Source organism: Amphiura filiformis, chromosome 17 (genome assembly GCF_039555335.1).
Source record: "Amphiura filiformis chromosome 17, Afil_fr2py, whole genome shotgun sequence".
In the NCBI taxonomy this organism is placed as follows: Eukaryota; Metazoa; Echinodermata; class Ophiuroidea; order Amphilepidida; family Amphiuridae; genus Amphiura; species Amphiura filiformis.
Genome location: NC_092644.1, coordinates 43329866 through 43354416, shown reverse-complemented (window position 1 = coordinate 43354416; position 24551 = coordinate 43329866). Strand labels below are relative to the sequence as shown.

The window sequence follows — 24551 nt, the reverse complement described above, 5'->3', positions numbered from 1 at the left end:
AAACGCTTTTGAAAACATGAAATTGTACAATAGTCCTGCGCTTTAACAACTGAGCTAATGGGGTTGAGACACAAATTTGTAGGTTTACTTTTTCGTATATAACTATATGTATCGATGATTTGCTCAAAACCCTTTACACTTTTGTGGATGAGGCTCTTCATGTTCGCATGTTTTAAAAGTGCTCAATAGTAAGCACATATGCTAAACTATCGAGTTTTTAGGGTAGTTCCAATTTTTTAAGACATTTCCAAGAATAACCAGTGATATATATTTCAATTTTTGCTAACAGGATGAGAACACAACATGGTACCATGAAGGACCAGTGAGTCTGAAGAGGGCTAGATTGTGGATTGCAGAGTATTCACTGCCCAGGTATGGATTCTTATTAAAGCCAATATGAGTTGATTCCTTGGTTCCTGTTAATTGCGGCCCATGCCAACTTTGCCTTTCATTATTTTAATGACAAATCTATTTTCTCATATTCTCAAAAAGAATTCATTAACAACTCAAAATATGCCACACTTGTCCTTGTGATGATTTTAAGATAGCCTAGAGGAAAATCTCAAGTATGATCTTGCATGAAATGGTTGAGGCATTTTGAGTTCAAGTTGGGAAACTTGGGTCAACTGGTAATTCAGCAGTCTATTTTCTTAAATCATAGAAACCACACCCAAACTATCAAAAACTTTATTTTCATGAGGAATTAATTGTACTGATCTGATTTGGGCAGAGTGTATATGTGTCTCAACACCAGTGAATGAGGCTGATGTCGGCAAAAACTAATTTACTGTATGGCCAAATATAGTCATGATGGTGTCAAAAATGTTTTTTTATCATATTCTCAGTGAGCCAACACTTTGTCTGACATTGTATCTGTCCAGGTTACTCAAATCAAAGCCAGTGCATGTTAATTATTGTTATGCAGTAAAATTAGTTATGTGTAATATTGCAATTTTTTTCAGGGCTGAGAAGAGGTTAGAGGGAGCAAGGGAAGCCAAATTAATCCCTGAATCACAGCAAAATGCCAAGAGACAGGAATTAAGTAGACACATGAGGGTGAGTACATCAAGGCCATTATTGTCCAAAGAATGCAATATTGGAACAAGCTGATCAATACTAAAGTATGTCTTCTGAACTTCAGTTGTCTATAAGATCAGATTTATATCAGGGTTCCCACGGTCCTTGAAAGTCCTTGAATTTGAAAATGCCTTTTCAAGGCCTTGAAAGTCCTGGATATTTCTTGAAAGTCCTTGAAAATTGGAATTTTACCTAAAGTATAATTTTGACACATTTGGGGGGTGGGGTGGAGAGGGTCTGTCACTTTCGTTAATATGTGCCGCATGGAGAGCTGCATCATGATTTTTGTGTCGTGGTAAGTCCTTGAAAATCATGCTTTTGGACCTTGAAAGTCCTTGAAAAGTCCTTGAATTTACAGGCTTTAAGGTGTGGGAACCCTGTTATATATCATATACTATGCTACATGACAGTTGACAACATGCAGGATATATTATTCAAACTTATCAACTTGAAACTTATTATTGTATAACTAACCTTCTTCTCATTAGCAACCATGCCATAGACATTGAGCTTCAACATTATATGTTTGTGCAGCATCTTGTCAAAGGTTTTTGAAAAATTGAATCTTTCCCTATCAACTGTCTAGATTTCTGCCTATTATAGATTCCATATTAGGTGCCAGAAACAAATTTGTTCAATCTTTAGATTGACTGTCTAAGCTGCTTTGACGCTGGTTATCAATGAACTAACAACTAATTAATCAGAATTAATGCCAGATTTATATTTTTCAGTATCAATACAGGCAAAGATTTATATATGTTATTAAGAATGGTCAATTATTTAATTTCATAAATAGTAAGGATCGACCAAGCATTGATGGTTGATCAAAACATTGGAATAATTTGTTTCTATTGCCTTATATTGGAGCATTGTGTAAAGGTTGAATAGACAACCATTGCCCAAAATAGGAAAGATAAACATAAATACAAATTACTCTAAATGAATGTGGAATGTATATTAGTCAAAGTAGATATGTCATTAATTACTAATGATGCAATAATTGATGTATTTATCTTTTGCAGTCGCTATCTGCCATAGGAAGTCAGATAGGAGATACCAGGCCTATTTCATATTGCCAGTTCAGTCCAGACTCAAAAATGCTAGCCACTGCATCATGGTAAGTAGCCAAGTTGGATGACATCTAGTAATAACACTATATGTAGAGAATAACATACACAGCTAAACTCTATCAAAGGTTTCCGTATTACAGTGTGAGACACAAAGACATTAGACCCAAAGAGAACCAACTTTGCCATGTGTATGTGTCACTATGGCGGAAAAAATTATGTTACTTTGCCATGCACCATGTAAACTTTGATTTAGAGTATGTGCCTGTTTGCATTTTGCAAGTAATTCGCTGTGTCAATAATGCATACTACACTCTGATCATCTCCTAATCGGCGGGACTCGTATATTATATCGTGGATTGATATAGAATGGCGTACACATAGCTGGGCGCAGTACCTATACGAACTGTGCTTTGCGTATTGCATGACTGATGTGCACTTTTGTGAATTTACGCGGGCATCAATTGGGACTTAATTGACTCGCACAGTTACAAAAAATGAATAATTCTCGCCATTACTAGCTGATCGTAATATAAGTGCTACATAATATTATGCACACTTAAAGATGCAATTTATCATTCAATATCAGACTTTTGCCAATCAATGCAGAAGTGTACACTATTTTGATCTCCATGCAAAAAAAACAATTTGTCTGGTTTACTTAAGTTTTTTCAGTTGGGAGGATTGGCCAGACGAGAACGAGCAAATGATCTTTTTGGGAGCATAATGTCCCAACTTACACTTGTGTAAAGGTGCATGCCAGTCATGCAATACGCTAAGCACACCATTGTGTAGGTGCTGCATCCAACTGCCTGTACCCCATTCTATATCAATTCATGATGATATGAGTCTCACCAATTACATGTATGAGCTGACCAAAGTACAGTGTTGTTGTTGTTTTTTTTGGGGGGGGGGGGGTCATTTTGTTTTTATTATGTACACATTCCACTTGTGTTTTCCAACTAACTGATTGATTGATCTATTCATATTTGTTTTTCAGGAGTGGGTTAATAAAATTATGGTCAGTACCAGAATTTCATGCAATAAAGACATTAAGAGGTAGGTGTATAAGACTGTGAAGGAATATAATATAATGTACATGACATGGATATTAGAGATGGGTAACATTGCCACCGAGCATCCAGGATATGATATAGGAGCTTCAGTTTACCAGACCTAAAGTTGAAAAAGGTGACTTTTGCAAAAAAGCAATTGTAATTTTACAATATCAGGTCTTTTGTGGATAGAAATTTGTTAATGTAAAATATCTAAGCTCTATTTGCCCACTGGTTTAATACCATGAAACATGACTGAGAGCGGTACTTTCAAGCTGAACTCTCTTCCAGCAGAATGTCTGAATTTCTTGTATTTACATGCCAGAATTCATGTAGCAGTGTGTTTTAACTCTTGGTTTATCTTAAATAGCACCCGGTTCACACAAAATGCACCTCTACCGGGCTCTATATTTTCACAAAGTAGTGCCCAGTTCAAACCCTGCCATCCTTAATTTTACAGGAATTTTGATCACATTCCTGGATCTTTGTGTATGCTGCAGTGCAATGTCTCATATAATTGAATACCTGAGTGGAAGAAGGGCCCAACTCCAATTTTTTACAAAAATGAGTTAGACCCAGCATTTTATTGCCAGCAGACTGATCTTCCTTGTGTGTGAAGGATGAGCCAAAATCCACTCTCCAAATAGTCTTCCACGTACACTTAATCATGAGTTTTCATGGAAGAAAGGCCCAACTCCATGCAGTTGGGCCCTTCTTCCACAAATATAGTGTTAAAGAGGAATTTTGTTCTTCCATGAAATCTGCTTTTCACTACAATAAATTTTCTTGCCAACCTGTTACATGAGTTCTACTTGTGCAATTAATGGTGATTATCTAATTTCTGTAGCTATTTATAACACAGAACTGGTACTTGTGGTATATTAGTGGAAGAAGGGCCCAACTCCAGCTCGTATTAAGACCTGTACCGTTGCCATGGAAACATCATATATAATTTTGAATGTATGTACTATTGTATGTTCATGTATTAAAGGTCCCCTGAAGATAAAAACGTTCTGCCTATAAAACTTTTCCAAATATTAAGTTTTTTCTTAATATCTCAAAAACAGTTTTGATGGAGTTGGGCCCTTCTTCCACTCAGGTATTCAATTCTGAACTTGCATTTCTATTTCAGGTCATAATAACAATGTAGGCTGCATAGCATTCCATCCACAAGCAACCAAATCTCTAGATCCATCAGAGTGTAGTATAGCTACATGTGCTGCAGATGGCTCCGTTAAACTGTGGAATCTAGAAAGGTAGCAAATGTTGTACATTAATTTTTTATGGAGAGTTCCTGAAACATATATGTGACATGATCAAGGCGATGAGTCACATGTTGGCAATTTTCAATTAGAAGTTTTTTACATAATTTTCTGGCAGTTTACAAATGCTACATTTTGATGCAAACCCCATCAAAATCGGACATCTGGTTACCGAGTTATGAGCAATTTATCAATGGCTAAAGTCAATATAAAACAAAAGAATTTGAACACTATTTTTGCCAATATCTCAAAAACAATATTAGGAACATCTGACTCATTCCTTTTGATCATGTCACATATTCCTGGTAAAAAATGCTCTTTTTTGCCTTCTCCTAAGGAGCAATCAAAACTGATGGCTGTTTTCATGTAATGGACTATTCCAGTTGAAATCCACACACCACTTTGGACGACATATCCTTAATCTCCCACACAGGGGGGGGGGGGGGTGTAGATTACAAATGGAGCCACCCATTCAGGTACCCATTTGAAATTCACACTCCCACAGCACAGATTAAGGATATGTCTTCCATGGGGTATGTGGGTTTCACCTGGAACAGCCCAATCCAGCTGACCTCTACTTTGCATTGAATATTTATCTGCAAAACACACCCTTCCCCCCAAAAAGAAGACATTCTTCTATCCCAAAAAGCCACATTTGTTTATGCCGCCTCTTGTCTTTTCACCATTAAATATACTACAATACTGCTAGTACAGCATTAAATGAAGGTGACCTGATATTTAAAAGTTACGTATAACATAAAAGGTCATCCCTTTCAAGCACTCATGCAAAAAGAACATGTAAATGTTTTTTTGTAAATGTGACTATATTCCTTATGGAATTATTGACATTTATACAGCATGATATTGGTAGTTAACTGTGTATTTGTTAATGATAATCATCATGATCATGTAATGTATTGATTTCAAGTCAAGTGAAAGACCATATTTTTCTCAGTACCATATTGAAATTAGAAGTTCCAACCTGGTGTATTTCCAAAGATATCATCAAAAAAGTGCATAATTAGTCTCAAACGTGGTATACCACAGTTAAGACTAATTCAACAGTGTTTTGATGATTTCTTCGGAAATATACCAATTTGGAATGCCAAATTTCAATATGTTAATGAGAAAAATATGAGCTTTCACTTGATACCAAAATCTGCATTTTGATGGTTTAAAGTGGGAGACGAGGCTGTCAATCAGGTTACCCACCTTTAACATAATGAAGTCAAGTAAGTCATCTAAGCTGACCCAAAGAAGATGAAAGTGCATGTTAATCATTGTACCAGTAACCTTCCCTGACACAGACCATTATTATTTTCAAATCTTGATTAATATTTACAGTGAGGAACCAATAGCTAACATAGAAGGTCATGATGCCAGGGTACCCAGGGTCGCGTATCATCCATCGGGCAGATTTCTTGGTACAACATGGTAAGAAATATAGTGATACTTACCCAATTTTATACAATTGAATTAACAATTTAAAAAAATAACCACCAGATAAGTCGAATAATTCATGTATTGATTTACTTTGTTTTTTTATGCATGCCACTATACTTTCTTCAGCTTCTAATTGGTGAAAATTTTTTGATATCTGTGCATGTCAACCACTCACACATTACGCAAAGCGCAACTAGCATAGATGCTGCGCCCAACTACGTGCATGCCATGATAATGATTATATCAATCCACAATGTTACGAGTCGTTGCCAATTATAAGCTGAACAAAGTATAGGTAGGACAATCAGTGAGTTGCTAAACCAGACTACTCTAAAATTTGTCCAAATTCAGATTTTAGCATTTTTGGAACAAACATTAATGTGCTATTAAACTATGCAAAAGGCATATTTTTTATAAGACTGTTTAGTATGGTAGAGTTCCCATTGCACATAGAGTCTTTGTTATCTTCATTAATTTTTCTTGTTCAATTGTTGTGATCTCTTTTAACGCTATAACACCCTATTTTTTTTAACAGTTTTGATAATTCCTGGCGATTATGGGATCTTGAAGCTCAAGAGGAAATCTTACATCAAGAGGGCCATAGCAAAGCTGTCTACTGCATTGACTTCCAGTCTGATGGCTCATTATGTGCTACTGGGTAAGCAATCATAAACCATAGCCAATATTGTCTGTCTTACATGTCCTGTCTGGTCGTTGTCTGCACATAATTATGTCCTGATATGTCTTTTGATTGTAATTTGTCCTGAAATTTTAACTTATTATTGAAAAGGGTGGCCAAATATGATTGGGCTCTGCTCTGTTTGGCCTCCCACCACATGATTTTGCTTTACATATAGTTATGTAGGAGTTGCTAAATAAACTGATTGCAGGAATTATCCATGTTGGGGTTCAGATTAGGTCATCAGCTACAATTATTTTTATTTTCTTTGTCAAAATTCATCACAATAGTGACATCATCCTTTATTTTGTGTGTGTCAATTTTGGTCAACTTAAAATATCTTTAATAATGAAGAAAGAGGTGGTCTATGTACTTCACCCTTGCAAGGTGTAAGACAATATGAGACACAAATAATATATGTGAGGATCAGAAATAACGATGTAAGCCCGAGAAATTGTGATTTAAATGACATTTTGGGGGCTCAAGCAAACTGATATATGAAACTTTTGAGAGAGAAAAATCAGGACTCAGCAGGGTTTGAATCCAGTCGCTGGGGTGTGTCATACATAGATTAAGAAATGAATAGAAAAACCAAACATTTTTTTATCAATTGCAGTGTTAAATTTAAGATCAATACATTTTACACTCAAATCAATAGATCACATCTGGCACACAAGCAATTTCCATTGAAGACAAATTGTTGCAAATATTAATTGTGTATAGAGACATACACCCCCTCCTATATCCATGTAACAGAAACTGAATGTAGCATTATGGTTTGGTTATGATTATGTTTAGACTTGAACAGCTATTCTCAATAGGTGGGCCAGATCCGGCTTTCCAGTCAATTATGGTTGGCTCTTGGAACAGCTCTGAAAACAGTAATTAGGTTTATTTGGCCCTCAAACATAGATATTTTAAATGAATTTGGCCCTGGCGTGGCTCGCTAGCAAATATAAATGAGAACCCATGAACTAGAATCATGTTAATAATTGGGAAAAGAATGTAGTGTGGCATTTCACAAATGTTTTTGATTTACTATGTTGTGTTCATATAGGGGTATGGATGCGTTTGGTAGAGTGTGGGACCTGAGAACAGGGCGATGCATCATGTTTATGGAGGGTCATCTTAAGTCAGTACTTGCAGTCAACTGGTCACCAAATGGGTAAGTCTATAGCAAGCCATGTGGGCCCATTACGTATTGCGGTAACATGTTGCTTTCGAAGGCAATGCGTTGCTTTCAATAAGCAATAATTGTTAAATCAGCCAGCCAGGGGCGTAGCCAGCTTTCTTGGTCAGGGGGGGCAAAATAAAATTTTGGGGGCACAGACGAAAAAATATGCAGTTGCATCATACAATGCATAGAGACTGTATGTCTTCGAGCTTCCCGAAAAGGGCCTTAAAAATGGTATTTTACACTATTTTCGCCCATTATCCGGATAAAAAAAGGGCTTCATTGTTACAATGTGTGCGCGTAGCACGGAAAAATTTTGTATTCTACACTATTTTGGCCCTGAATTTTGCTAGAAAAGGGGCTCCTTGCCCTTTTTCTTTTCCTTTGCCCTCCTGATTTTCTCTTTCATTTTTTGTCAGAGGGGCACTTTTTCTTTCATTTTTTTTTTGTCAGGGGGCACTCTGCCCCCCCCCCCTCATCAATTGTGACCGTCCACGGCGAATGAGCCGTAAATTCCTCCCCGGTCAATTTTGTTTTATTTCGTGTTTAAAAATAAACATCATAAACTTAAAAATGGTATATCATTTGACTTCAAAGCGATATCCAGAAGCGGAGTTATGGTTAGTTAAACTTTGCTCCTTCAACAAAATTATAGCTTTTTTTTCGTTTCTATGTGTGTCTCTTTTTCCACATTGCTGGCAATAAATATCAAACAGTCATAATTGGCGGTCATTTCAAATCATCCCCAAGTCAACGAGGTTTAAGAAGGTTCTCTCATTGTTAATTGTTGGTCATGCATACCTATACAAATAACCCACCACTTGAAAAGGATTTAGCAAAAGCAAACAAAGACCAGAGTTATTAAAAGTTCTATAGCCATCTAAGGTAGAAGCTTATTATCCACTTCAATAATAGGATTATTGATTGGTGTTGTGACTATCAAAATAAGACAGATGTCGCCGCCAGCTTTAGTGACCGATGAATACGACCTTCGTACACATTTTACACCATAACTCAGAATACAATTTAGGGAATTTACGGCTCGTTTGTGCTGCCGGGTCACAATTTTCTGTCACACTGGTCCACATTTTGTGACACTTTTTTTAAAGACTTCGGACTTGCAAACCAACAAAAGGTAATGCCATGGATTGATGTTGAAGTCAGTATTGAGTATGTCTTGATGATTTACAGTGGGCCCGTAGAGATGTTCAGGCCAGCCATATTTCGAATGCTGGAATGCATGGAGTCTGAGAGCAGGAAATATATCATGTTAATTTCAAGTCAGTACTTACATTCAACTTGCCACCAAATGTGTAAGTTTTAAAGGAGCATGGGTAAGATCAGTAGAATGTGGGACAATAAAACAGGTCAAAACATTTTTTTACAATACAAAAGTCGCATGCATAATCTCTCTTTGAAAAACATAACAAATAAGTTATCATATCAGAAAAGTAAATTATTTCAGAAAACAATGGTTGTAGACATAATGATATCATTTAATAATTTCTCTACATAAGTACTGTACAAAGTTTAAACAACTAGATTCCTATGATATGCAGTCTTAAGTTTTCCAATGTTTTTGTGAAAGCTCATAGCAGGACATTTTGCTACTCCTCAAAGCGTCTATCCACACGTACAGGTTTCTTAATTTCTTCTCTCAAGCACCGCCAAAATAAATTCCTCCCAGCGTTATCACAAGGCCGTCAAGGCCACTTCAGGTATTTCTTTGTACACAGCATTTTACGGAGTAGTAAAGTAATTTTGTTGTTAGGGATCTCATCCAATAGAACCAAGATGATCACATCTCGACCATCTTGAATCAAAAGCATACTCGCCATCTGAAGCTGATAGTGGCACATCTCATTCTCAACAAAATGCGGGGACAGCACGACTATGGTTTTCCGACTTTGCTTGATACCATGAGCAATCGCGTCAAGAAGGAAACGTCCTGCGGGAATGTCGCCTCTTTCTTTGATGCAAAGTTCAAATGGTTCCGGTCCTTCCTCAATGTTGGGTACTAACTCATCATCTACCCAGGCAGCATCGTCTTTATGATAGGCAATGTAAGCATCATAGCGACGATAATGGATAGGGGCAAGGTACCTGTTTAACTCAATATTCTCAGGTAGATCTTCCCTATTATCCCCATCAACGTGAGCATAGTGTCTTCGTCTGAGAAACAAAAACATTCTGTATCGTATATGCCAGCGATAGTAAAAGATTACACTTGCTAAAAGAAAAACCAGTAACGTTACCAAGACACCAGTGGTTATGTAGACAACTAGGTATGATTTACAGTCCAAGTCAAGTTGAGTGATAGGCACCCCATTCAAACTTACAGGAGAATTGCATCGATACTGGCTACTTTGTGATTCCAATAGGGTCACAGAGTCTGTGAGAATCCAGTTTTGAAACGTTTGAATGAAACAGGTACATTCAAAAGGATTATTGCCAACACTTAGATAGGTTAATTGAGCAGAATCTTTGTCATTGCTGAACCAAGTTTGAGGGACTTGTAACAGACCATTTATGGCTATTTTCAAGGTTTTAATTACATGTAAGTATTGTAGTCCATCAAGGCTCTGAATACTATTACCTTCCAAGTTAAGATAAGTTAGATTTTCAAGGAGAAATATCTCTTCTTTTTCAATTGACTGTATATTATTGTGGCTCAAATCAAGGGAAAGAAGAGATGACGTTTTCAAAAAAATGCTATTCCTAAAATAAATTCCAGTTTAGTCCAAGATGCTTTCAAAGTATTCAGTTTTGGAAGGTGCAGTTCCTCCTGATATTGTTTAAATGCGTTTGTACCAGAGAGGTCAAGAAATTCAAGATATCAAGAATCTTATGCAGAGGACTCAGTAATGTCCAATTTGATAGGTCAACCCATTGCAGGGGTGGTGGGTTAATTGCATCAAAAAGTGGTGAAACAATTTTTATGTCAGTATTTTCTCTTGGCAAATTAAGAATTTCAAGAGAGGTAATAGTGAAATAAAAGACGGCATAATTTGCATACTGGTAATATGGTGGATTTTGATTTTGTAAATGCAGTTCTCTGAGATTCCTTGCAGAGGACAGATATATCAAGGATAGTCGATTCCCAGATATTAAGATATTACAGTGATTCTAATTTTGCCAAATTGTGATCAAATGATTTTATATTGTTGATACTGATATCTAAGTGTTGTAAGGATGCGTAATGTTCAAATACACTTAAGGTTAAACAAAGTGTTGAAGGGCTTTACCTCCAGAAAAAATATATTATTACCTTATACGTAAGAAAATATGTCTACTTATCATGTGAAATAAAAAATCCGGAAAAATTGTGTGAAAATGTGTTTTTAGCCTATTTTTTAGCTGTTATCAAGCACTATTATTCGATTTGTTTACAAGCGCCAAGCAACTGTCGTCTAGGAGAGTGATTGACATCTTAATTATTAGAGAAGAATGGACTCTGTATAGTTCATGAATATTCATGTAGTATTTACACAACCTGTATCCCAGCCATTTTTGCCTAGTTATCGTAATCGTTCATATAAGACGCCCATATGATCCATGGTGTTAAACTTTATATCTCTCGATCTTTGCGATCCGAAATATTGAATTTCAACTTTAGGCACATCTCTAGCAAGATAATTAAATACCTGTCACAAATAGAGGTCTTGAAATGTTACTTGCAACGTTAAAAATGTGAATAGAGAACAAATCGGGTTCAAACATGCTTCAAAAATATGAAGGTAATTGTCAACGCCTACTACCAGAATAGCCGGAAGAGGGCAGACTTCATAAGGGAGTGTTCATAATATATTTTAGTGGGGACAAAGAATTTGGAACTTATTTCGGGAAATTTCCTGGGTTTTTGGTTTTGTTTTTTTATTTTATCTTCCTGTTCGGGTGTTTCGGTTGGCACATTTTCGGGGCATTTTCATGCACTTCACAGGAGTTTTTCGTGGTTTCTCTGTAGCTGCCGTGTGTACCCTGCTAAAAATATCAACCCCTGTCCTCCCTGAGAATAAAAATAATAAGACTCCAACCTCACCTGCAAAAAAATATTTTTTCGGGGGATAATTTGGGATAAGTTCGGGCCTATTTTATTGCGACAATTTTCAAAATCTATAAAAGGTGAAATGTGTCGTGGGGATGTGCGGCAGATTTGGGGTGCATTTTCAGCCATTTAGTTTAGACTCTGTTGTATTTTTAGCCCTGATTTTATTGACCCTCAGTGTCATGAAAATTAGGTTCAAGAAGGGTATTTTCAATAATTTTCTCGAAAAAGTAAAAATTTGCGAAAACTTTCAGTCCAAAAGTTGATACAATTTTGGGTCTGTTTTCTTCAAATTTGGTTTAAAATCGCATCCGTAGTTTTTGAGTCACAGCCTCACATCCTTACCCAAACCAGCTTGAGAAGGTTCCCCCGGGTGTGTGCAAATTTGCAATTTATAGGCCTACACTCGTTATTTAAGCCTAAAATCAAAGTGTTAATACCATTGCCATGGCCCGTTTGTCGTGATGACTGGCTTCCAAAATGTAGGCCTATTTTAAATTATAAATCTGGTCCCGCTAGATATGTTTTTACCCACTGAGGTCTCTCCCTCGGGTTCGTGGATGTGCCACAGTTTTGGGGTAGGCCTACCTTTTCAACGACTATGATGGGTGGGTTTACAGCGAAGACCAACTTTTGGGCGCATTTTGGCAAAAGTGCCCTTAAAAAGCGTCAAATTAGGCCAAATTTGGATGACTTTGATCCCATGGTACAAATGTTTTGAAGAGACCCGCCGAGGTGTTTTTATTTTAAAAATGGTCGGGCCTGCTAAAAAACCCCCCGGAATCAAGCATGGGGGGGCCTACCAAAATGCCTTGAGACCCCCCCCCCCCCCCAACCCAGTGCCGGGACCTACATGACATGATATTCTCCGCGAGTCCACCAGAAAATATAAAAATACAACATATTGATAGGCCTACTATATTTGTCTGTATAAAGAGCTAGGTGTACCGGGATTTGCCGACTCCAATGTTCATTTTGAACCATTAATATTTGAGCCACGGCGCTCGGGAATGTGAAAAGGGGGGTAGGAGCAACAAATTATTCATGACGATGCGTGAGATTTTACTCATTTTCCAGCTTTTTTGCGTGAGATTTATTACCTAGGCGTGAGATTATACTACCTTGGTGTGACACCGTGAGAAAGTGACCCAATGCGTGAGACTCACGGCCAATGCGTGAGAGTTGACAGCCCTGCTTGTAGGCCTACCGCGTATGTCTACCGTGATGACAGTAAGCGTAGCTGCCGGGGGGCAATTGCAAAATTGCCTATTTGGGCCCCCGCCCCTAGTGCAAGGAAAAAAAGAGGGAAAGGGGGGGGAGAGAAAGAGGAAAAAAGAAAGGAGAGGGTGAGAGGAGGGGCAGAGAGATGGGGAATCCAAACGATATGCAATACAGCTCAATAGGCCTACCATATACTGATTATGATAAGCCTGGCAAAATTGTCTATTTGGGCCCTCGCCCCCAGTGGGAAATTTGGTGGATTTGGGCCCCGCCCCATAGGGCCTACAGTCTTGCCCCTCCTGGAAAAATCCGGCTACGCCGCTGCGTGATGATGTTGCAAAGTTGCGGAAGTTCGTTCATAAATTTCCCATTTCCACTCGACAACAACAGACCAGCACGCAGCGCGCAGTAGCTAATCCCCGAGCTAATCAGAGACATGTGCGTTTCTCTTTCAACAGATGTGACCATGTGACTGACACGATGTACGCTTCAAATAATTATGCTCTCGCCGTCAAAAGTATGATAATGGAAAATATTTATAATGAACACTCCCTTATTTAGCCACACCTTTCTCGTGTTGCCTGGTATATCAGCAAAATCCTACACCTATCGCCTTCCCTTGGTAAAATCCCTGATAAAAACTCGTGATATTGAAATTGAATTTCAGCGCCAGAACTTCAGTCATTCTAGCATCATGGATGGATATGCAGTGGCGCCGCTAGGGGGGCAGTATTTCCCCCAATATTTTTTCTTTCCCATCCAGTTTTTAGGCAAAATCCCCACTATTATGTAATTTTCCACTTTTTGCGACAATTTCAAGTGCAATAAGTGCCCCCGTCTCAAATTCACTTCCCCCCGGGCCCCATGCCCCGCGAAAAAAATTCTGTTCCGCCACTACGGGTATGGCCATAGCTAGGGGGTGTTCAGAAATGAAGGCCTGGCCTATTAAATGAATAATTAGGATTGAGGCAGCCTTTTGTTTCATTTTACAGAACTTTTTAATCCCCAAAATTAGTTTTTTTTTTTTTTTAATGGGGAGTAGGCTTTTTAAAACGAAATTCAAATTTGGCAATATTTTCCATTGCTTAATGAATTGATCTCTGCGTGAAAATGCCTAAACATGTGGCCAGAGCGGGATGACTGGTATAAAAATCTTAACTTGTGAGAAAGGGACGAGGCCTATGGGGTTGTATGAGGCTGTGGATCACGAAATGCCCCTTTAATGTGTGCTAGGTAAAGTCATTCTTCCTTTCGACCTGCCAAAATTTATTCCCTCCCCCGGCCCCGGCTTGCCAAAAAATTGCTTTCTCGAAAGGCTGTGCAATCAGTACCGGTATTAGCCTACTAATTAAAAGCCAAAATTTCCAAGCGACTCGCTAAAAATCGCTTGCCTCCCGTCTCGCCAGCCGAAAATCGCTTGTCCGCACCCCCTGGACTGCCAATTTTTGTGGCCCCTCCCTTGGCCTGCCAAAATGCCCCATCCCCTTTGCATATAGCCTATATTTAGGCATATGCCAATTTTTTGGGATCCCCAATTTCCATACCCATACCCATACCTTAAATGGATTTCTAAATATCTACCTGTTGCAAGCGCAGCATTGGCGCTAGATTTTAAGCTAGAAAATACCTAAATATTTTAAAATCCAAACTCGGCAACACCACTTTGTGACGAAAGGAATCGGGCAAATACAGCCCGTCGTAACATGTCGTACGTAAACAACATGTTTATAAAAAAAAAATGAGAGTGTCACTTCTGTCCAAAAATTTGAATTTTGGCCTTGAGCAGCGACAATCAGAGGTAAGAAAAACACAGTATGACGCAGCTTGAAATATAGAATCACTATATCAATTTTGAAGTTTGTACTTCAAAGCACAAGTCAAACGAGGTGAAATGGTTCGAAAAAAAATTGATTTCGCTGTATCTTTTTATCGCGAAACTAGACAATTTGGCAGCAGCGAGTCGGAAAAATAGCAAATATCTCAATTTTCTGAATGTGAAAAGGGGGGGGGGGTAGGAGCAACAAATTATTCATGACGATGCGTGAGATTTTACTCATTTTCCAGCTTTTTGCGTGAGATTTATTACCTAGGCGTGAGATTATACTACCTTGGTGTGACACCGTGAGAAAGTGACCCAATGCGTGAGAGTTGACAGCCCTGCTTGTAGGCCTACCGCGTATGTCTACCGTGATGACAGTAGCGTAGCTGTTGGGGGGGCAATTGCAAAATTGCCTATTTGGGCCCCGCCCCTAGTGCAAGGAAAAAGAGGGAAAGGGGGGGGGGAGAAAGAGGAGAAAAGAGAGGAGAGGGTGAGAGGAGGGGCAGAGAGATGGGGAATCCAAACGGTAGGCAATACAGCTCAATAGGCCTACCATATACTGATTATGATAAGCCTGGCAAAATTGTCTATTTGGGCCCTCGCCCCCAGTGGGAAATTTGGTGGATTTGGGCCCCGCCCCATAGGGCCTACAGTCTTGCCCCTCCTGGGAAAATCCGGCTACAAGCCGAAACGAGGTGAAATGGTTCGAGAAAAAAAATTGATTTCGCTGTATCTTTTTATCGCGAAACTAGACAATTTGGCAGCAGCGAGTCGGAAAAATAGCAAATATCTCAATTTTCTGCTATCGAAATAAAAATTTAAATAGCACCTGCATGCAGAAGAGGGTTTATAGAAATAATGTAGGTCAGAATTTTGTCTATGAAATCTTGCACGGAATTATTATTACTGGTTACAAAACGACATACAAGTGGAGGCCATTTTACTTCAAATTCGCCAACATTTTAAGCTTACATAAAAATCGAGACAACCAATATCAAGAATGAATATGCACATTCTTTTATTGACTTGTTTGTAATGTGCGTCGAAGTTCCCAACAAAATCGCCACTTCCAATGAGAAATTATGGCCGTGTTCCCAAAAATCTTGATGCTCCAGATATTGAAAAAAAATTGAAATGTTTGAAAAGTACATTTCATTTTGAGCCAAGTGGAAAATTCAAGCATAATAATGACCCTTACACTTTCAGCTTTTAGACGTAGTTTGCGTTTTCTCTCTCCGATATTTATTTCCAGAAATAGATAAGTTTAAAGGGGGCTATGTGCATCCCATTTTGCTTCTGAAAATGGCAAAATTGTGTATAACCTTAATGCTTGTATTGGAAATTCAACCAAAGAGTTGCCAGAAAGGTCTAAGTGACGTAATATGGATAATCCGAGAAATGTATCATTGGACAGGTGTGTGAATCCATGCCTTTGTAAGGTGAGAGACTGAAGTGAAGGAACCCAAGCAAATGCAGGGCCATCAATTGTGTTCAAATGAAAATGCTCGTCTATATCCAATCTTATTATGTCAAGAGTGTTAAGAGAAGAATTCCATTTTGCAAGAGACTCAAAAGTTGTTGTGTTGAACATCTGAAATTCAGAATCATAAGTGTAAAGACACAGGTGATATAGCGGCGTTTCAAGAGATAGTAATGCTGCCAAAATTTGTGGTGTGGTGGTAGTCTCCAGGGAAGTTAAATGCGTGAAATACTTAAAAGCATCCTCATACGCCATTGGAAGTAAAAAAGACAAGTACATGTCCAATGATAATGTTGTTAAAGGGATATTTGAAAAAGCCTGGAATGAATCGTTGGAAATAACTACCAACATAGTATTTACCAACGAAAATTTTAACACTGAAAGGTTAGTCAAGTTTTGACAACCGAACTGTGTGAAGTAGAAAAAAGGGTATGTCATTCGTAATTCATGCAGTGATTGTAGTGGTGCCAGTATGGGTGCCAAGTCTATCATGTTATATGTGTTTGTCATATCCAAGAAGTGCAAACGAGACAGGTGATCAAAGATGGAAGGTGGAAAGTAAAGGTCAAAGTTATTAGAGATATCAAGTGATCTAAGATCATGTAATCCATGAAATAAAGTTGGAGACAAGTAATGCATGTTGTTGTCACTCAACCATAGCTCCTCAAGCGATTGCAACTCATTGAAAGCTTCTCCATCAATCATCAGCTCATCATATGGAGACTGTTCTCGGTTTTGACTCAAATCAAGCATTTGCAAAGAATTTAGACCAGTGAAAGCATCAGCAGCAAGGAAATGCAAATCATTCCTGCTTAGATTCAGCACCAAAAGTGATGCTAGGTTTATAAATGGTTGTCCAGTGATATTTCTCAGTACATTGTTGCTCAGATCTAGCTTAGTAGCTCCTGATGTTTTAAACTTTGGAATTTGCACCAGTTGCCTATACGTGCAATCAATTTCTGTGGTATTGTGAAGCTTACATGGTAATGAGTCAGTTGGATTCGTAGGTGAAGGCAATGCAAGTATACAGTGAATGAATAATGCTAAGAAGATGCTACAAGCCATGTTGTATAGTGCCTGAAATTATTAACATACAGATTGGAAAGTCCAGTGCTAGTGCCTTCTGAGCGTGTTTGAATATTGGCTGAAGCTAGTGCAGTATTTGAAAGTGGTGAACTCGCTAATCTAAGTGAACACAGAGCACTTGGAGCCCTAAACTTGTCAGCACTTATGCAGTAGCTTCCTTTCCTGTATGTGTGTGCTACTTTTAGTTCGCTAACACACTCCCGAAGGTCCCACCTTCTGTGTTATTATATATGCTTAGAAGAGTAGTATCCACAGAGAAGCAAATGATGACACAAATGACAAAGTTGAATGTGTAACTCGAACATGCAGAATGAAAGTTGAGCTTACTGGGATAAAGTCATCTCTGTACTGTACTGATCAATTCAACTGTTCATGCATCACTTTATTAATCATATGATTGATAAAACAAGCTCCCAGACAAGCTCTGCGTACTGAGACGTCAAGTTGGTATACCTTGCTCTTTTTCTTTCCATTTGCTTGGTGTTTATTGTAAATTGTTCTAGAAACAGAAACTGTTTATTTGGAATGTAAAACTTGCAACTTCAAGCTTTGAAAAGTGAAACTTGCTATTTCCTGCACTGTGTATGTATTATTGTTTAAAGAAAATGTAACATGTTGTAATATATTGGGCTTGAGAAAAAAGTCTGGAAACCAACAAAAGTCGACTATTTATGCTGGTGCGCATTGTGAAATTCAAACCAGAAAAAAAAGAAAGAAGGAAAAAAAGCACACAAAATATAAAAATTCATTCTCATAAGTTCACCTCATAAAGCAAGGTGCTGCTAGCTATTGATATGTTTGTTTCAGTTCCCAGGAGACCCTCAATTCTAAGACTCCAAGGGTATTTATTTGAATTTTCATACACTCCTATATCAAAGCAGCCAATCAGAAAAGCTGTTAGACAAGTACAAAACATGCATTGATTGTGTATATTGTGCACTCCAGCATTACTACGCGCAGTGTTTCTCGCGTTCAGCGTCGCGTAGGATTGATTAATTTTTCAAGGCGGGTTGATGCATTTATATTTGGTTCTGTTTTCCAACATTTTTAGTGATAATTTGTTATATAAAAAAGTAAAAATCATGTCATGTGTTTTTTTCTTTCGTGTATGAAATAGATTAATAAACTTGTATTACTTATTGGGAGAGAAATTACACAAAATAATGCGGTGATGTTGATGCATCAACATCACCGCAAGTGCATTATTTTGTCTAATTTCTCTCCCAATAAGTAATACGCGTTCATTAACCTATAACTAAACAAGGAAACAGGAGATTACACCTTCCTGTACATAACTTTTGGCATGCTATAAACAAGTTTCTCGATACTCGTGTTGGTATTAATTTTAGTAATGAACACATATCATGTGATAACCTTTCAGTTTCTTATCATTTCATTTTTATTACCTAATAATAAAGGGAGGGGCACTCACTAAAATGGGTGACAAGGATATGGGGGGGACTGATGATGTCCTTTAAACAAAACTAGTTACATTAAGCTGAATTTATACTCCATCGCTGAGCGATGATCGTTTGGTATTTGGCCAATGAGGTAGCCGGCTTTTCCCAATGCAACAAAAGCGCACCACCTCACTGGCTAAATACTAATTAGAGGTTAATAACTGCGCATCGGTTATTTGGAGGGCATTGTGAAAAATCTAAACATTTTGCCTTTGGAACCGAGGAATATCCCGAGGGGCTACATTCCGAGGTCCAAAGCAAAATGTTTAGATTTTTCGCAATGCCCAACATATTACCGATGCAAAGTTATTAACCTCATTCATAACCGTCATTTTAATTTCTTCACCTTTCAAAATAACACTAAATTTTGCTCAAAAGTTTATAAAAATAGATGATTTTTACATCTTCCCTTTCCAAAAATCGATCAGGCTAAAACAGGACGACCAATAACAAAAGTGCGTATCACAATCTGTGCAAATATGGTTTGTTCGACGCACAACAACACGCAAACGTTGGTCAATTGTGTGCGACATTGGAACAATTACGCATTTTGCGGTCAATTGTGAGATATTAATGACCTCGATTTGTGTTCGCGTTTTCACAAATATCTAAATGTAATTGGGTCACATGCATTGCGTTTATTAATGAGGTTATGAATCGCTATCGCTCAGCGATGTAGTATAATTTCAGCTTAAGGTACAGATGTGGGTAACTCTTCTGGATTTACCCAGAAATTTGGGTCTGGGACCATAAATTTAAAAAAAATCCAGATATGTTTAAAATATAAAAATTGGGAACATTTCTGAAATTGGATGATATTTTTGCATAAAAAGAGCAAACATATTCGTCAATTATCAGGATTTGGACATATACCTGTATTACCTGATTAGGAAGTTAAAAAAGGTTGATTACATTTCTCCTATGCTCTTAGACTTGAAAAACATGATATTTGACCCACTGTGAAATGAAACTATACTCTGATCAGCTCTTAATCGATGGGACTCATAACATCGTGGATTGATATAGAATTGCGTACAAACAGCTTGGCGCACCATCTATATGGACCGCAGTTTGTGTATTGCTTGACTGCCGCATGTTTTTGTGAATTTGCGCAGGTGCAAGTTGGGACATTATTGACGTGTGCAGTAACAAAAACAGAACAATACACGGCTATTGCGAGCTGATCATAGTATAGTTACATTTATAGGATATCTTTGATCTAAACTTTTACAAAATTATATCAGAGCAAAAATGTGTTGAACAAGTCATAACCTGCATGGTGAAATAAACACATCACAAGAAATAAGTCCCCCTCTCAAAATGTCGTCATTACATCGTAAAATACAACTTTGTACCAAAAAAACTTACTTAGAAATAATTATATGACTGTTTACTAAGTGTTGTGTGAAAATTAAAGATTTTCATGACTTCATGGCTGAATGAGCCCAAATTGAAGACAAAAACTGCTCTTTCCAAAAGTCACAAAGTAGGCCTATGCTTGTTAACTGCAAGGTGTATTGGGACAAGGAATGGGACTAGCCATCTTACAACACACTGTGCTGAACTCTGCACCAAGAAGGGATTTGCATGGCTGAATGATCAAGAATCGATACACATTAGAGTTAATGTTCACTTGGTGAGGACAAGTTGTATTGGTACAAAACGAAACCTTACAATGTTATGACGAAATATTGGGAGGGGGGCTTATTTCTTGTCCTGTGTTTATTAAGTTGAATAAAGTAAATTGAGTTACAGATTTATTTTCTTAATTGTTTTTATATGTTACAGTTATCATATTGCTACGGGAAGTGAGGATAACTCTGTGAAGATCTGGGATTTAAGACAACGTGCATGTGTGTACACCATACCAGCTCATAATAACCTAGTATCAGGGGTCAAATTTCAAGGTAAATTATCTCATTCCTAAAAAGTTCTTGCCCCACCTTCCCAACACATGTGTTACACTGCTCAAAAAAATGTTGAGTAGTTATTTTGACTGAGATTGGGCCAATTGGGAGGAGGAAAGACATGTCCTATAATAGATTTTAAAACCTTCACAAGCATGTGAGACACTATTTTTTTTATTATTTATTAAATTTTTGTTTTTAAAGCACTGGACAAATGCTTACTGGTGTAATTTCTTTCCTGGGTGTGGGATAATGCAGAGGTAAAAAATTACACTATATCATTTGCAGATTAAGGTGTCATTTAGAGTAGATCATATTTAGGGCCATATTATATCAGATTCTTGACTGGCCATATCAATATGACTGTTTTAGCATATTGCGTTTTGCTTGGCACATGCTAAGCAGAGGGATTCCTGGCTCTGTCAGTCTGTCCTACCTAAAGCTATATTGGGAATTTCAATAAGAACCCTTAATACCTTTGTTATTGGTCGTAACTGATTTATATTTGATCTTCTTTACATTGAACAGGTTCTGGTGATGTTTTAGTTACATGCTCCTATGACAACACTGCTAAGGTAAGATTTACAGTTGTAACCTCAATTAAGGTTTGCCCATCATTTGAATAAAGTTACATGTCCTAATTTGACCTTTAAATCATTTGCCAGACTTGTACAGCCATTGGAAGGAAAGAGTTCAAATGTCTTGTTTTGCAAATCTGGTCTACTAAAGAGGTCAATAGACTTTCTCAACGCCTACAATTATAATGTAGCATCTATCAAAGGCATTAATTTTGCCCGTCCCAGAAGCAAACTCCCTGTCTAAAATGATGGGCAGACAGGTGGCTAGCCAAGACACTGACCTCAACAGGTGGCAAGGGACAGCAACCCACCAATTACTGTCACAGTGGACATTTATTTTCACACTTTTTGCATTTCAAGCAGCTAACGTGAAAATGACAATGATTGAATATGTTCCCATGAATAATATGTATAGTTCAATATGTGACACAATCTGCTCCATGGGGCCAAAAGAGGCATTCTTGAAAATTGAGTTACTATCATTATTAACTTACACAAACATTTGGCTATCATTTACTGAAAACACCAAAGGTCTAGCATACTTGGTTCTAAAGTTTTGTGATGTGTATTTTTGTATGTATTTTATTGTTTTTTACTCCATATTTTTGCCTTTATATAATTTCAAATTTACCACCTATGGCTCCCATGGACCAGATCGTGTCACATAAAAGAAAGCTTTGAATCATGAATTAAAAAAAACTGGAAACAGTTAAAAATGTTCACTTTTCACAGTATTTTCAAAATATTTTAAGTATAACAATTTAAAAAAAAAATAGTGATGAAGATAAGCTACCTAATTAGAATAAAGTTAATCATTAAATATTTATGTGGTTAAATTTCCAGGTATGGGCTCATCCTGGCTGGGCACCAGTGATGACGCTTGCAGGGCATGATGGGAAGGTTATGGGGGTAGATATATCACCGGATGAGAAACACATAGCAACAGCATCATTTGACAGGACATTTAAGTTGTGGGCTCCTGAATGAAAACCCTGTTACTGTTTGTAAGAGGATTGGATTGGATGGGCGGATGTTATTCTACACACTGTCAGAACTGTAAGAGAATATCAATCCGCACCTAATTTGCATATCATCATAAGACTATATCAAGAGGAGCGAATATGCAGATATTGTAAGCAACTTTTTTGTGCCCCTCACCATGCTCGCGTCGAAATATTAAATCTTCGGTACTGGAATGCAGTTTGATCCAATCCTACTCCAGCCCAGCCACTGTGTTGATCATAGTGCAATATTCATGCCATCCAATTATGGATTTTAAGCAGTAGTGGATGTAAACAGTTACTATGATTATCTCACATGTGTTTTGTAGAGTATTGTTGATGTACTTTTGAAATACTCTTGTCAGTGGCATTTCAGAGTTGAAAATGGGGACGGCAAAGAGTAAAGTGTCATTATTAAAAATGACTAAAAATGGGACCAAAAATGTACAAATGGGGACGATAATTCGCCTTTGCCCCCTCACACTAAAAAGCTGGCTACGCTGCTGACTCTTTGTTATGTTTCACCACTGCCAAATGGAGTACACTAGCAAGGCCAAAAAAAAATAATGGTTTGTCTCAAAGCTCACGAGTGGTTTGAAAACAAATGCGAAATGCGATTTTTTATTTTTTTATTCCGACTTTTTCATGGTATTTGGAGAAAAAAAAATCAGATTTTGCGAATTTTTCGGAAAAAAAAAAAAAAATTTGAAATAAAAAAAATTCTGCATTTCTTTTTTCTAAATCTCACAAATTTACAAATGTGCGCGGGGGCTTTGAGACAAACCTTTTTTTTTTTTGGCCTAATAGGCATATGCCAAAATATCTTTTTGCTTGCACTGGGATTTCATATAATTTTGTGTAGGTGGGTTGGTCAATCCAAGGTTGTTCTTGTAAGATGAAATTAAAAAGACATGTTAAAACAAATTTAGATTTTCACATAAATTTTACACATTTTATTACACTCCAGAAAAAATTAATTATTGTACTTACACAAACTTGACTGCACAATGCAATTTTGACCATACATGAACACAAAAATATAAGATATTGTTCAGTTTAAAAGCACTTGGGTTTTGGAGAGGGTTGGGTCCACTGTGATATAGACAAGAAAATGTCAACATTTCATTTAGGTATATTGGGTTTTACATCATTTATATACAAAAGGGAGAAAGAATTGTGCATCGGGCACTAGAACATATTTTAACATATGTGACACAATCAAGGGAAATGAGTCGGATGTCGCTAATATTGATTTTGAGATATTGGCAAAGGAAGTTTTAAAATTTGTTTGTTTTCCGCCATTGATAAATTGACGTAACTTCGCAAAGAAAAGTCGTATCAACATGGGGTTTTCAGTTTCTGAGAGCTCTAAATGTCTTCTTTAGAAACATATGTAAAACTCATTTTCGACCAGGGTCAACATGCGACTCATTCCCCTTGATCAATGATCATGTCACATATGTTTCCCTGTAAACATAATTAACTTGTATGGGATTGCTAGTATTTAATGTTTCTACGTTCCAGTACATGGTGCAAAACCTGAAACTTACATTACATAATTTGTACGAACGGTGAACTTTTTAATTTCATAAAATTCAGACAATATTAGTAGTTTATACCTTGAATGCAGTATGTCATTAATAACAGAGCTAGAGAGTGAATAAATTCAGACAGGATTTGTAAAAAAATAAATGTAGTATACGTTTTGTTCATTAATTAAGCAGCAAACAGTATCTTCTATTGGAGAAAAAAAATAAGGGCACACAGTGCATAAAAGCCTTTCATACATATTGTTTTACTTCATAACACACAAATAAGTTGGATAGTCAACAAGGCCCATCAAAGTTGATTTTGAGTTTCCTGTCATGTACCCATGTCATCAAAACTTGCATTTTCAATTTCACCAAAACTTGCATTTTTGAATAAAATTCTGACAAAAGTTGATTTGTTGAAGAAATATTTACTTACAAAACTTGTTCACTATATATTATCATTCCTGTTCACAGGCTGGGAAATAAGTGGGGCCCAGTGGCCATTTGGTAAATACCTATGAGCAGGGGCTCCCTATTTTGTTCAAATTGGCCCCTGGCCCTAATGGTCATTTTGACTATTAATCAGATGTGCATTTTGTTCATAGAATTTAGGTTGTATTTCTTGCATTCTCTGCCAGAATTATTGATATAATTGGACCAGAATC

At 37.4% G+C, this 24551-nt stretch overlaps 1 protein-coding gene across 1 annotated transcript in view; it reads left to right on the top strand.

Annotated features, from left to right (window-relative positions):
- Positions 1-22925, top strand: part of LOC140137840 (U4/U6 small nuclear ribonucleoprotein Prp4-like) — a 29501-nt gene extending 6576 nt beyond the window's left edge. Inside the window, exons 6-16 of the mRNA XM_072159630.1 lie at positions 290-372; positions 963-1056; positions 2100-2194; positions 3145-3203; positions 4332-4455; positions 5806-5895; positions 6440-6562; positions 7641-7748; positions 20657-20775; positions 21304-21350; positions 22197-22925. Of these exons, the coding sequence (XP_072015731.1) occupies positions 290-372; positions 963-1056; positions 2100-2194; positions 3145-3203; positions 4332-4455; positions 5806-5895; positions 6440-6562; positions 7641-7748; positions 20657-20775; positions 21304-21350; positions 22197-22340 (1086 nt within the window). The 3' untranslated portion in view covers positions 22341-22925. The remainder of the gene's footprint in view (positions 1-289; positions 373-962; positions 1057-2099; positions 2195-3144; positions 3204-4331; positions 4456-5805; positions 5896-6439; positions 6563-7640; positions 7749-20656; positions 20776-21303; positions 21351-22196) is intronic.
- Positions 22926-24551: the final 1626 nt, after the last annotated feature.